This window comes from Athene cunicularia (genome assembly GCF_003259725.1).
Source record: "Athene cunicularia isolate RWA chromosome 5 unlocalized genomic scaffold, athCun1 chr5_part1, whole genome shotgun sequence".
Taxonomy (NCBI): domain Eukaryota; kingdom Metazoa; phylum Chordata; class Aves; order Strigiformes; family Strigidae; genus Athene; species Athene cunicularia.
The window spans coordinates 42,152,761-42,168,162 of record NW_020799101.1 but is presented as its reverse complement, the minus strand read 5'-3'; the positions used below and the strand labels follow the sequence as shown (position 1 = coordinate 42,168,162).

General features: G+C 38.9%; 1 protein-coding gene across 4 annotated transcripts in view; it reads left to right on the top strand.

Moving 5' to 3' along the window:
• PHF21A (PHD finger protein 21A) overlaps nucleotides 1–15,402 on the top strand; it is a 139,967-nt gene that overhangs the window by 114,646 nt on the left and 9,919 nt on the right. For 2 of the 4 annotated variants that reach the window (XM_026849191.1, XM_026849193.1), the window contains exons 11-17: nucleotides 993–1,044; nucleotides 1,865–1,944; nucleotides 2,401–2,461; nucleotides 4,887–5,053; nucleotides 11,936–12,091; nucleotides 13,725–13,800; nucleotides 14,120–14,223. In XM_026849191.1, the coding sequence (XP_026704992.1) occupies nucleotides 993–1,044; nucleotides 1,865–1,944; nucleotides 2,401–2,461; nucleotides 4,887–5,053; nucleotides 11,936–12,091; nucleotides 13,725–13,800; nucleotides 14,120–14,223 (696 nt within the window). Of the gene's footprint in view, nucleotides 1–992; nucleotides 1,045–1,864; nucleotides 1,945–2,400; nucleotides 2,462–4,803; nucleotides 4,827–4,886; nucleotides 5,054–11,935; nucleotides 12,092–13,724; nucleotides 13,801–14,119; nucleotides 14,224–15,402 lie in introns of all 4 variants that reach the window. The other 2 variants (XM_026849194.1, XM_026849195.1) reach the window with 1 other exon arrangement.

Below are 15,402 nucleotides of genomic sequence, written 5' to 3'. Positions count from 1 at the left end.
ATACATTCCTGTTGGACAGCAGTCATTGATAAGGCTACAGAATAAGAAACCTAAATAAATATAATGCATTGCATTTTTCAGTCCTGGAATGCATTTGAGCCTTTTGTAAGTTACAAGATCATAATTCCCCTCTGATATTTCCTTCAACCAGAAGGCTTAGATTACAGTGTTGATTTCCATTCCTTTGAGGTTTTAGACTTCTGGAGTTATTTTTAACACTGGAGAAACATCTTTATTTTGCTTTATAAAATATTTCTGCTCTAGTGAGCAGGATGGAAAGAGTCATGTATGTTCACATTCTGCCCAGGTTTTATTCCAGTTCAGGTCCAGTTGGTTTTGCAGGAAAAGAGTGGCCAGAATGGATATTTCTTAAAGCCTTTCTGCCATGGAGAGCTTTGGAACTGGTTACAGCTATATGCTCTGATACATTTGTTTTTGTAGATTAATTCAAACTGACTACTGCGTGATCATTAACTGTTGTCAGTACAAATTCTGATTTTTACACGTCTCTGCACTTCCTGCACTAACATCAGAATCCTTTAAGAAAGCCATAGCCCTTATTGAATGGCAAAAGTAAACCAGAGTTGCTCCTTGTAGTTCACAATATATGGAAAATGATCTTCAACTAGCAATATTTTGCTAGCAATTATACTGTGTTGCTATTTACTAAGAGCCAATCACATAGTCACTCCAGTGTCGGACTGTAAGTAAAGAAACTGCTTTCTTGTTCCCAGCTCTGCCAACTCGGTAATCATGAGCAACTGGCATTTCCCTGTATCTCAGTCTAGGTTCCCATCTACAAAATAGGACTATTGTCTATCCTCTGTAGAGCAGTTTGACATATATGAATGAAAAGTGATTGCTAGAAGCAAAGTATTACTAATAACAATTTTGTTGCTTAGTTACCTATCAACTGACTTTAAAGAGCCTAAGTGACATAGCTCATCCTAACTGTTGGACTTGTCATGATCTTATTTTTTTTCCCCTCACAGAAACTTGCCTTCATGGTGTCTCTGGGACTAGTTACTCATGACCATCTGGAAGGTAGGAAAAATATCTAAAATTGGTTCTTAGGCTCCCTGTTTCATGGCCATTCTGAATTGGAAGTATGGATCCAAAATATTTCTGTATTAAATGCAGTGTTTTCTTGCACGAAAGTACATTTGCAATGTCTGAACTCCTGATCTGACTCAGTTTGTTGTGCATACTTTTGTATTCCTCTTATTACACTGAAATAAGGCAGTTGCTTATGCAGCAGAGATCAGTGACTGGGAAGAAAGTGATGGTAGGAAAGAAATTTGTACCTCTGATGGTGGGAAAGAAATTTGTGACAATCCCATTGCTTTCTAGACAACCCCTGTATCTGCAAATTTACACCATAGACAGTTTTACTGTAACCCACATCTGGATTTTTCATGTGTTTCATGGGACTGTAATCTGTAGTGGATGAGTTAATAGATTACAATTGGGTTTATAATTTAAACTTCTTAATCCTATACAGTGAAACAGAGCCTATGTATTTCTGTACTGTATTTATTTTTAAGTATCCATAAGGCACCAGAGGCTTTTAGTTTTAGATCCCAGTTACACTGACCATGAGTTTAAAACGTCATCATTGTGACATAGTTGGCAAGGTGAAGGCAGTCATTTCATTCATTAATTGAGCACTGTGTGTGTATTCCTTGTTAGCTCTTAGTTTTCAAACGTTCAGAAATTAGCAGTATAACAAAGTTGCCTATACTCAGCATGATTGGTATTCTGTAGAAATCTTCACAGGTCTCTTCACATGCAAACTGAATTCTGAGGACTTTAAATAATTTCTGAGACCCATTGTTTTCTAACCTGAATGCTTTGTTTTTACAAGAAATCCAAAGTAAGCGACAAGAGAGGAAAAGAAGAACAACAGCAAATCCAGTTTACAGTGGAGCCGTTTTTGAGCCTGAGGTATTAATTTTTTTGCTGGGAAAAGCTGGTATTTTCATTCTGAGCTTGTGTGTCTTTCTGCCATGTGGCTACCTCCTAGGCTGTCTCAGTCCTAACTAGATGGGCAAGCTATCATTTATAATTCAAAAGGCCATTGCAATGATATGACCCGCAGATTTTTAAATAGTAATACATTGGGATGTTCTTCTAATATTTACATCTTTTTCTGCCTTCTCCGTGTAAAGCTGACATTAAATGGCAGTGTGTGTGTTAGTCTTACTATTAGGTCAGCTTGTGTATCAGCCTGAAGCAGTCCAGATGTCAGCAGTGTAAAAAAACTAACTCTTCTGAAGCTGTGCTTCAGAAAACAGAACAGCCAGTAATTTCACTTAGTATTACTGTGCTGTTCCTCAGCTATTGCATATAGTAGTTGGTAAAAATGTTAGCCAACAAAAATTGTTATGTTCTTCCCTGCAGCGCAAGAAGAGTGCAGTCACATACCTGAACAGCACAATGCATCCCGGAACACGTAAAAGAGGTGAGGTATACTTAGACCTGTCTCCCTGCTGTATGCCTCTTCCTCCATCTTGCATTTGCAAACCCTTGTTGATTTGAAGGGCAAAACAAAGGAGGCCTCTACAATACTTCATTTGTCCAGTAAACTTCCATGGCAGACAAAGATCATGGCTTCTAGGGATTAGCATAGCAAGTTGTATTGGGCAGCTCAGTGTTTCATTTCAGTTTCACTCTTCAAAAAAATAAGATACGATAGAGCAAAGTGAAAGGTGCAATGTTTGAACATCATTTAGTGGTGTAAAGCTGCTGTCAAGATCCTCTTGTTAATAACTAAATTGTATTTTTACTGTCAAGAAGAAGGTGGTTATGGAAAAAGTGTCTGTGCCTTGAATAGGAGAGGAAACTTAGTGTGACAAAAGCCTTGTTCCCCACTGAGTGTAGAGATGGGTCCTTTATAATAATTTATCTTGAGCAAGAAAGGCTATCGTGCTCATACTGAGCACTTTTCTGCAACCAGAGTGCCACTTGTTCTAAAATAAGAGATGATCTTTCATATAGGTATGCAGTATTATTCAAGAGAAATCCTTCTTTAGAACAGGTAAAATTTTAAGACTTAGATTATGGTGAAGCAGATGAGTCAGAGCAGCATAAGAGAGAACGTGATACAATTTTTTGTGCATGGCACCAACCACACATATATGACAATCTTTCCCTGATTTTTTATGATTTTCTGAAGTCCTAAAGACTTGTAATACCTTCTCTACTCCTGAGTTTGCTGCCTAAAAGAAGTAATGAATCAGATTAAAAAAAACGTCAGTTCTACCTAGCACTGACCAGTTCCATTATCTTTGGTTTTCGGCTGCAAGGTCAGAAATTTGAGATGTGCTCTCCTTGATATACCTCTTCAGTCCAGCAGGCAGTGTGGCAAAGCTGACACTTCTGCAGCTATGCTGTTTCTAAATAAAATACATCAGTCTCTACTGCCATCCTCTAATAACATTAAATGTATTTTTTTAAATTATATGATGTAGATTTTAGAGAGAGAGAGTTTTGCATTTACTCTGGGGATAAGTAAATGTTCCCTCTTCTGGTAATGATTTCTTAATTCTATTTTATAACTCATTGTGAACAATTACTGTATCAATGAAAACAATTGCATTCTTTTGTATTTGATAGTCTTTTAGCCTGTTTTTGCACACTGACTGCTTATTATACCTCCTTTTTTTTTCTCACACCCTGTTGTGAGCCTGTACCTTGCATCAGCACCAAATCAGTAGCACACATTTTCAATTGACAAAAGATTTGGAGGTATACATTTGTTTTGTGATTTAGTAAAGCAATATATTAGGTAAAAAGCTTATGCAAGCATGTGCCCTTGAGAGCTTTACTTTAATTCTAGATGGTGCTGAGCATGTCAGAAATTTCAGCCATGGACATCACTATCAGAAATCCATTTCCAAGGACATACTTAGTCCTGGAACATATCCAGACGTTAAATGCAAGGTTTAGCATGTTAATAGGTATAGGCTGATGATCTGTAAACCTAAGATCTGGGGAATTATTCCTAGATCCGAACTTCTTTATGTTTACATATCCATAAATTACCCTGGAGAAGAGAGTCAGAAATAATGGTTACATACTGGGTTTTTGCTGTCTTGCTTTACATAGATAATTTTATGAAAATTGTTATGAGCACATTTTGCACTTCTGCTAGTCTGAAGGAGCACATAGGAGTTGTGAATAATCAAACATACTTAACCAAGAAAGTCTAAGAAGGAATACAGAATTTGAGGGGGATTTATAGTGGAAAACCAGTGGTAGGTGACAACTGGTACTGCTGGTGTTTTGGGTCAGACAACAGAACCTGTTCTTAAGGTAGCCTAATTTTAAAAAATGTACCAGTAGGGTAGAAAGTGCTGATCCTGTAGGTGAGTGGGTTTAAAAAAAGGGGAAGAAAAGGAGGGGGTTGGTGAGTGTTGGCCTCTGATAAAGGACTTAACCTTTGTGTAGATTTATGCTGGCACTAGAAAGATAGGGAGGTGTGGGATAACAGTAGAAAGGATTTAATAGTAGTTATTGTAGCTTCTCTCTAGCTTTGATGCCAACATGTTTTTCCTAAAAACTGAATAGCCTAATTTCTAAGAGTGGCAAGTGTCCCCATACTGCTTTTGTGGGAGTGATTCTTTGACCCTCTACAGAGCTTATTTCTATTTCCTTCTGAAATACATCTTTTAAATGTTCTTTCCTTGCAAAATTCTGCTTAAAGATTTCTAAAAAATGTTTAAATCTTTGCTTCTGTCCTTCCACTTGTAACTTTTATATTAACTTCCTCTCTGTGCTACATCATTTCCTTTTTCACGCTAGCCAATGAGGACCACTGGCCAAAGGTATTTTTTTTTTTTTTTTTTTTTTTTTTTTTTTTTGTGTTCCCTGTTGTTAATATGTAGGTCGTCCACCTAAATACAACACGGTGCTGGGGTTCGGGGCTTTGACCCCCACGTCCCCTCTGTCCAGTTATCCTGATTCTTCCCCCGAAAATGAAAAGACAGAGACCACATTTACTTTTCCTGCAGCTGTTCAGCCTGTGTCGCTGCCTAGCCCCAGCTCCACAGACGTAAGTAACTCTTGGGGTGGGGGTTACTTTTAGAAAGATAAGCAGAAACAGCCACAAGGAAAATCATTGCAGATTTTGTTTCTTTAAGCTCACTCGTCATTTGTCCTGATTCAGTGCAGTGAAACAGTCCAGCGTTCTTTTAACACCCTTCTTTTTTCCCCCTGCACCTATGATCTTGTCCTGTGGAGATTTTATTTATAACTCCTTCAGTGGATTGAAACATTGGGAGGCACCAAGCATGCTACATGAGCTCATTTCCTTTGTGCGGTGTCTGAGATCTTGTCGAACTGAATTGAATCTGTCATCCATGAAAAAGGGGGAAGGGGAGAATGAAAAGTATTACTTACAGACCATAATAACCAAAAGTTGTGGTGTTTCGGTAGCGAGAGGAGGGAAACAGCCTGGGTCACGCAGAGCAGCCGGGAGCAGCGTTTGCAGCACTGGTTTGGCAGTTCTGGTGTTCTAGTTTAGCTAAACACATCACCTCTGTGCTCAGATTGCAGTATCTCTTTTGAGTGAAATCTTGTCGTGTTGTTCTCATTTATAAAGAAGCGAGTGTCCTTACTTTTAAGTTAATTCAAAGATAAGATTTGCTACTCAAAGCACAACCTTTTTTAAGTTGCTGAGAACTATCCAGTTATTTAATTGTTTCTATTTCTTGGAAAAACATGATTTAAAAATGACAGGTCATGCATAAACTTTAGAACATAAATAGTATGGGATGAATTGGACTGAGTCGCTGTTGAGGTGCAAAATGGCATAATGAAGAGACGGTACGCTACGATTTGTCTGAAAGTGTACTGTGACTGTTCAGTATGGGTGAAACAATTCATTGCACAAAAATTTTCAGGATTTGTAGTGTACTTCCAGTAAAGTGCTTGCATTTTAATGACTAGTGCTTACTGGGCATAGTTTAAAAATAACAAGGTGCTTGCTTATTTCTTCATACCAGTGCTGCAAACTCCTTCTGCAATGTGAGTCAGAGTGATCTCTTTTTTTTTTTTCTTTTTTAAACATATTATCACATATAATTGAGGCCCAACCATTTGAAATGGGCTTTAAGGTAGAGTCGGGCTGCTTTTATTTTCATCTATGCAGTTGCACCACTGTAAGTACATAGACTGAGAGACCAACTCACTGACCACATACAGTAGGGAATAGAAGCCAACTTTTTGCCTCTGAACTGTATTTGTTCTGCAGAGGTAACAGGAATAGAACTAGTGCAAGTGTGTCTGAGTCACTGAAATAAATAGATGCAATTCTGATACCCAGGGAATACGTATATGAAATTAAAAGGTTCTCTTTCAGATAGTCATTTTTGAGAGCAGAATAGCACTTGACTGTAAAAACGCTTTCCTGACAGTCAAATGAATGGCACTGTGGAACAGCCCCACAGGGAGGAGGTGGGGCAGCTCTCTCTGGGGACTTTTAAAAGTAAACAGCACAAACAACTAGCAGACGTGCTATAGAGCACATTTTTTTACATTGGCCCCAAGAGAAGGAGTGGATAATGTGGTGGGGGTCTTTTCTGTCTCTGATTTGTGTGTCTATACTGCCGAGTCTTTTCCCACTGTGTAAGAGCTCTCAAAACAGTATTATGAGTTGTTGCCCTGTTTTCTGCAGTGCCTTATGGCACTAAGCTAAATCAAGAATAGTGAATTTCAGTAGCATTCAAATCTAGTGCTGAATGCCCTGAATTTTCTGTATTTGGATAGTATCTAGGCCTAAGTTCTGGATTGCTTTAATACTCATTAACTAATGAAAGTAAAAGTATTTTAAAGGAGACAATGGAAGATTACACAGCACATAATTAACATTCTCTCTTACATGAGCATATTATAATACAGCGCAGTAGCACTTTTCCCCCTTTAGAATCATATATAAATCTCCTTTAACATGTTTCCAGACAAGTCATTTAGTTTATACATATGAAACAGCACTAACATTTTTGTGGGTTTAACTATTTGAAAGAATTTTTATCCTGAAGTCCCATTCAATGCATATTTGCTATCGATTGGTCTAAATTGGTAGACTTTTCAGAAATACTTGGTATTGCTGTCCAGATAAAATAAAATACATATGAAAGTAGAAATCATATTTCAAAGTGCTCATAAAAACTTTTAAAAATTAAAAATAGACTGTTAAACAAAATTTGAACCTTTGGAGACAACCAAATGTTGTAAGGGAAGTAAAGATGAGATCTGTACATCTGTCATTACATGTTATAATTCTTACTAATCAGAAAGAGAGGAATGATTTCCCATTGCCATCACGAGCTGGAAGGTAGTCTTCTGTTAATATATTCTCATAAAATTGCTGTATAAGCTTGTGCAGTCACATGCCTTTTTTGTGACTCGTTTTCCCCCATTTATACATTTTGCATGGTGCTTCCTTTTCCCATCTGAGTTTTGAGAACTTAGCAATACTTGTAAAAACCTTTAGCATCCTTGACTGGGAAAATGCTATATAATACTGGAAAAGTACTGTATATTTAAACACCGACAGTACAAGTTGTGCTGGAGGTAAAGAAAAAGAGGAAAATCAGGTCTTTGGCATTTAAGGAGCTTGCAGCTTAATTAGATGTAGAATGCAGTATACACTAGAATGCTCATGCCACAGTTTATGACCAATGCTGCCACTGAGAACTGTCCTGCCTGTCACCAGCAGTCTTTTCTTATCCCTTAAATGCCTCCTCTGTTGTTCTAGCACAGATATATCTGAGGCCACATTGTGATCTGCATAAGAGAATTGGCGTAGCTAAAAATTGTTAGCCAAGATCGTGCCCTAATCCAGTTAATTTTATAGACACACACATTCTTGTGCCAGCCTCATGCAGGGGACAGAAATAAGTGTCTGGACATAGAGAGAAGGCAGGATGACTTATTTTGGCAGTGAGGCCAGCCCATGTCATGTTGAAGAGGGTCTTCTCTGTTAGCAGATGACATGAATATAGAAAGGTCTCGCTATTATAGGTCAGAAAAAGTCTCTAGTTATAGCCTCCATCTTTTGGGGACTTAAAAATGAAAACACATGCCTAAATAAAAGGCTGTTTCAGAAATCTCAGTTAAAACAATTGAGCAGTTCCTCAGACAGATATAGAAGAAATATTTTTGCATTCGTTTGCTGAGAAGGTCTAATTCCTATAAGCTTTAGGATGGAAATCTGATATTTAGCACTCGAGTAAACTTTGTCTTTAGTCAGCCCATGAAAATTACAGATCAAGCCAAGCACTTAGCAGCAGGCACCATGGCCCAGAATGGCCTTCTTGCCTTTCTCCTGAATTGTCGTGACAGGGATAAATTTTGAAGGGAGGATGAAGAAGAAACTTGAGATGGGATTGGTGATAAGGATGGAGGGGCAGAAAGTAGGAATAGAACTTGGGAAAAGAAAGGAAGTAATGCTAAAGTCTACTCTTTTTTTTTCCCCCTTCTTTTTTCTATTTGGCAATTGGCTGTGAATCACTTGGTTATGTGTGATTCTCCCTCACCAAGCAGTAGTGGCATATTCACCTGGAAGATGGCAATTGCCTCTAAAGGTCAATTGCTCAGCAGTAAGAACAGTGTAAAAATCTTTGTTCTAGTGATGGTCGATGTCTGTGGTCACAAAATGCCTTTTTATTAGTGAACTTTTTATATGAAAATAGTGTTTCAATTGAGAGGAGCATTAGAGAACATTCAGATTGCAAAGTCAAGCCCACAAAAGTTCGGAAATGGAAAAATTATTCTTACTTCTTGCATCATACTTTATTCAACTTAATTCACTTGCCTCATACATTATGGTCATCTTTATTTATATGGTCATAAACTATTCTTGTTGCTGAATATTTAGTTTTCCCATGTTGTTCAAGTGAAACATACACATATGTATTGTTACATTACGTATTCAAACACACAAACTACAGATATTTTTGATTTGATACTCTATTATTCAGTTCTATTGCCTAAAGCCAGGCCCTGCTGCTCTAGACACTTTATAAAAATAAAGAAAACTGTTAGCTGTCCAAAAAGCTCTCATTTATTTTCCTAGTCTCTCGGTGTGGAGGAAGTAGAGCAAAAAGTGACATTAAATCACTTTTTATGGTCTCCATTCTGAAATTATTCTTCAGTCTCTTCAGCCCGTAGCATGTGTTAGAGCAGCCTCAGTGAGCTCTACTCTAGCCTAAGCTGGCTGCCTGCAGCCTTCACAGAGCTGGACCAGAAGTTGAGATTAATGGGGTGCATGTCACAATATCAAATCCAGCCCCCCTTTATGCATATATTTATTAACTGCCCATAAAACCTGGGGTGTTTCTTTGGAATCAAACAGTGGCTGGGATTTTTGTAAGGTCAGTTATTAATTCTGAGGAAATGCCCTGAATTTTACATAACCCAAAATAGGGCTGTGGATTCTGTGCATGTGTGTTGTCATCTCAACACATTCAGCCGCACTGCACACTGACCAGCTGTGTCACTTCAGGTTTCACAACATTCACTTGAATTTAGAAGGTTCTGGGTCGAAATTTCTAAATGTGAGAATTTTCCTCTTAAATTTTTCTTAGGTTGCAGAGGATTTTGTTTTAGCTTATATGACATCTCCTGCCTGCCTCCTTTTCCTTGTACGCATGAGGAAAATAAGTTCCTCTTATCAGATCACTTCATAAGAGGCATGAAATGTCACTCATTTAGTTCTTCATTTAACACTGAGGAACTCTGCTGTTAAAGGATGAAGTAATACCATAACCCAGTGTCGTAGTTTAACCCCAGACAGCAGCTAAGCACCACACAGCCACTTGTACACTCCTCCCCTCTCCCAGTGGGATGGGTAGGAGAATCCAAAAAAAAGTAAAACTCGGGGGATAAGACCAGTTTAATAACTAAAATAAAAATATAAATAGAGAATAAAATATAATAATAATCATTATATAATAATACTTGTAATAAAAAGGAATATAATGAGAGAAATAAACCCCAAGAGAAGACAAGTGATGCACAATGCAGTGGCTCACCACCCACTGACCGATGCCCGAGCAGTGATCTGCCCCTCTCAGCCAACCCCCACCCCAGTTTATACACTGAGCATGATGTTCTGCGGGATGGAATAGCCCTTTGGCTAGCTGGGGTCAGTTCTCCTGGCCGTGCTCCCTCCCAGCCTCTTGTGCACCTGCTTGCTGGCAGAGCAGGGAAAGCTGAGAAATCCTTAACTTAGGACAAGCCCTACTTAGCAACAACTAAACCATCAGTGTGTTATCAGCATTGTACCCACACCGAATCCAAAACACAGCTCTGTACCGGCTACTAGGAAGAAAATTAACTCTATCTTAGCCAAAACCAGGACACCCAGCTCTCAGTTATCCCTGGGAGTTACGGAACCAAAACATGGCACTGAGAATTCACTACAGATTCATCATTTACAAAACATGACATCAGTGCTAACCTTGGGAATTAAGAGAAGAATAGTCTTACCTTCAAAGAAAGGCCTCATCAGCAATAGAGCCGAGAAATAGAATCCTGAGCAAATTGCTTGTGTGTCATTCTTCTAATATATTTAATATTTTATCCACAGTAGAGATTAGTGTCATTTCTCTTGCCCAGCAACTTAATGTGTAAGTGCACGGCAAAATCTGCTATCACTCCAGATTGATAGAATTTAGCCACGTGCGTGAAAAGACCATATGGGTCAAAATGAAACCATGCACACGCAGTTTGATCATACAGGGGAGTGTACATGTGCAGTTTGACTGAACATACACATCTTAAGATCACAATCTTGCAGATCTGGTGTGTGTGTGTGTAACTTTAACTGAAGTCAGAAGTGTGTATTTCAGACTCCAGGTGGGGCCTGGGTTGCCAGGACAGCCCACAGGCAGTGGGAGGAGAGGGCTGGGGTGCCTTTCTCCTCTGTGGATGCTGAGCCATCTTTCTTTCATGCCTCTTTGTTCAAATATATGAAAAACGAAGAAAAACAAACAGAAACACCACCACCGCTCCAAGTATGAAATGGGAGTTACAAAAGGAGAGAGAGAGAAGAAAAAGTGACAAAAATCAGACCTACCTTTCTGGGAAGTTAATGGCTGTAGAAAAAAAATTCTCTCTGACAGTGATGCAATAGTAACTATACCTAGTTTTTTAAGAGACACTGCCAGTAATGTTTTCAGTTTTTTCTGTTTAAAACTCCTTAGTTAGAAAATCTCTCTTAGTATTCCTTCGTCTTGGCTCTCAGCTTATTTTAGTGATGAGACATAAACCACTCTCTGTAGAGAATGAGAAAAATTTGAGTCACGGCTTTTTTTCGTGCAACTTGAGCTAACCTAAGTAAAGTAAAAAGAACTGTCTTAGAACATAATTCATTCTGTTCTTTTTCATTTACAAGCACAACACCTTTTCCTTCCAGTTTCATTTTTAAAGGTGACCTAAATATTTGACAGTGTTCTTTCAAGTCCCTCAATTGGGGTTTCTGATGCTTTGTTACTGGCAAGAGACAGCCTCATCAGCATTCCTGAGGTGGAGTTGGGCTTAAATCCAGAAATGAGAAGGGTTAAGAAAGTGGGTAGCTCATCACTTTAGGCAAAAAAAAAAAAACAAAACAGGGTCAAGGGGGAACCTTAAAGAGGAAAGGCTACAGGGTAGCAGCTGTTAAGAGAAGCTATGGTAATAAGTGTTTGCTGTAACATTTTGCCTTGGGAGGGCAGGGGGAGTGTTTGGGAAGACAGATGTCAGTGTTTGTGATATCCTGCCTGGTTTTCCTGTTTCACGGCCTAAAAAGGGCTTGACCATTTGGAATCCCCTTAGAAATAGCTTGTGATGTAAAATTTGCATTCAACTAGGATGTAGATGTCAAAGGTCAAAGTTCACTTTTTGATTTCTCTCTCTCTGTCACCCACACCCCTTCCCCTCAATTTTACAGGGCGATATCCATGAGGATTTTTGCAGTGTTTGCAGAAAAAGCGGGCAGTTGCTGATGTGTGACACATGTTCACGTGTTTATCACCTGGACTGTCTGGACCCGCCTCTGAAAACCATTCCCAAGGGCATGTGGATCTGTCCCAAATGTCAAGACCAGGTATTGTTTGATAGACAGGGAGAGTTATATACAATGCACTACAGAGATTTTATGGTGTTAAAGGAAATACCCAGATCATTTGGCTTACTTCAATCAAGACAGCCTGACACTGAACAAATCTATTTGATCTGTAATAAGGCTTGTGTGAATTTGATCAAATTACCTCTGGTGGAATGCATGCAATTACAAAACTAGGTCTTGCTCCCAGAATTGGGGTCTTTATTTGTTGCCCTTCTGTTTTTACTCTTTTTCTGGGCCAAAGCATGCAGACTTTTGGGAAAGGTTCTCTATGACCCACAGAAATTTTGTTGTTCATCTTAAGCTCGTTGTTTCTTCAAAAGTTATTAGTATATTCTTCCGGACAAATAAATAAAACATTTGCAGAAGCCTACCTCGATAGATAGAGCAAATATAAGCCCCTGTTTGCTCATATAAATCAAACACCGGAGAGGTTATCTTCAGTGATCTCTTTAATAATATCATCTAGCATCACTATAATGAGGATAGGCGAACAGTTTGGTGCCTCTTTCCAGATCCCTCTCTGAAAGTACACAATTGAAATGAACAGGTTATATTTTAATATTTTGTTTATAATTGCATTGAGATTACAAGACAAAGAAGTAAACTATCATATTCCTAACCCTTGTGTGGAACACCAGAAGTTGCAAAGGATTGCTGATAATCATCAGCCTGAAGCTGTTAGCGTTCTGTCTAATGTAGCATATTGTTTGGTTGCCCACGTGACCGTTGATTAGCCAGACGGTAATGTAAGAAAGCAGCCTGATGTCCAGTATGCTATTCAGAAGGATGAAAATGTAAAATTTGAGTGACTTGGTCAGTGGTAACAAGAGACGAGGGAGTGTTACCACTTCCCTTTTCCTGCTCTCGCCTACTCTCACCTTATCCTTCTTGTTTATTGCTGTGATAGGTTCCCACAAAATTAGGGGAAAAAAATCCTGAGTAATTTTACTCTAAAGTGACCGAGTCCTCTATGTTCTGAGACACCCCTCTGATTCATTAATTAAAAATATATGTCTTTCCTCTCAAAATACAATTTGTTAGGAATGAATATGTAGGAAGGATCTGAAGGACATAAATGGTGCTTTCCCTTATAAAGAGAGTTTGACAGCTCTATTAAGATGATTCTGATAAGAAGGGGAGATAGGACGGTTTCATATTTTACTAGCCAGGAAATGCGGTGTTTGAATGTGTGGTGTGGAGACTGTTCTGTGCCATGAAAACTTTTCTCCCAGAATGACTAAGATCAGCAATTTGTCTGAACTATGAAATAATGTTTATGTCTCCTGGCAAGTCTGAGTTCAGATATGTTATCCTTTCATTCCTCTTTTAAGTTGTTCAGTTTATATTAGTAGACTATTTGTGGCTATGGAGGGAGTTTGAGAAAATGCTGACATTTGTAAGAAACGAGCCTGCTTTGTGGGAGCCACAATACAGTTGTGAATAATTCCCTCTGTTAAGTCTCAGAACAAGGCTGTGAAGCTTCATGTTATCAGGGCTGAGGCTAATGATAGCCATAAAAGAAAATCCTCGGTCTTTCTCTCTGGCTCTCTCCTTTTTGCTTTCTTAGAGGTAAGTTGTGTACGAGCTAAATCTCTGAACACTTTTCTTTCAGATGCTAAAGAAGGAAGAAGCAATCCCATGGCCAGGAACTTTAGCAATTGTTCATTCATATATTGCATATAAAGCAGGTAGGAAAATGGAGAACAACACTTTTGTTTCACTTCTAATAATGGAAGATGTTATTTCAGGAATGGGATAGAATGGTACTTCCTTGACAAAAGGAAATTAAAGGGGAAGAACCTTAATCATTAGTAAAATGAAAATAGTATTTGTTAAGCCTTCTGTGATGCTTGTGTATGTAGGTGAAGTTTTGGGGGTGGTGTAGTGCACAAGTTGTTGAATTGACTTTAAACACAGTTACTCTCTTTACATGAAACAGTTTAGACCCTCTATCTGCTGTTGTAACAGGAACATTTTAAATATTATGATTAATATTCTATTTTGCAGCAAAAGAAGAGGAAAAACAGAAACTACTTAAATGGAGTTCAGATTTAAAACAGGAAAGAGAACAACTAGAGCAGAAGGTCAAACAGCTCAGCAATTCTATAACGGTGAGCATTGCCCTCCCTAATAACTCTGCACCCGGGTTCTGGTGCCAGAACGCAGAGAGAAAACTATAGAGTGACTCCATGTACTAGACCTGTCTTCCACTGGATTTACTGAGAATTGAGTGAGCGCTTTTTCCTTTGCTATTTAGGACTTTGGGGAACAGGAATGAAATACAGGCAACATATACTTACATTGAGTCACTTACACATGATCCATGCTGGCCATGTATTGTAGACGTACAGTGATCTATAATATCAGCAGGTGACAAACATGACCCAGAGCATTATTGTCTGTGGGCAGTAGATTAAGTCAGATTCTCCAGTGGCTCACTTAAATAAGAATGGTTGGGCCTCCGTGTGTAATAAGAGTCTTGGTGCGCTTTCCAGACCTTCCTAATACGAAAGTGACCGTTTACTCACAACTGACTCTCAGACTCTTGACATGTTGCCCTGGCAGTTAGCAGCTGGGCACTGTGCATGCTTCTGCATAATATTAATTAGATGATGGCATACTTTGAACCAGAAGCTGTAGTTTGCACCTTAGTTTATCTCAGTAATTGGAGCACATATATTAATTTGCTCTCTATTCTCACCTTAATATGCAAATCGGGCTCTTGAGTTCCCAGTGTAAAATTTATGCCCCTCTCTGAGCGTAACCCTAGCCAGTATCACAGAATGTAAAACAGTGAAATCTCTTGTGTGGCAGCATCTGTAAAGCTGGATACGTAAGTACAGACTTTTCAAATACAGATGCACTTTCTGGTCTGCCTGTCTTTACCTATTAGAACCGAAGTAAGTGTCCCGTGTTTATAGACCCCTAAAAGCTGATGATACAAATAAAACGATGGTGAGCAGACAAGTGGTGAGAGGTGCTAGTTAGCAGTTCGGGAGACTGTCATCTTCTGGTTAGCAGTAGCTGGCCATAACCTGAGCAGCACTAGAGCGCTGTTTCTCAGTGATGTACTGAGGCAGACGCAAGCCCTTAACATGAGGGATTCACGGTAGGTAAGGAGAAAGCTTTATTTTCTATGATCAGGTAATTGTTTATACTTCCATTGGAACTGCCAGAAAAAGACACATTAGGTCTAAATTTTGTGGTGCTTTTATGATGCCACGAGCTGCGTGTGAAAATAGTAAAGCTGAAACCAACAGTGTCTGCAGATCAGCGTGGATAAAAGGTGT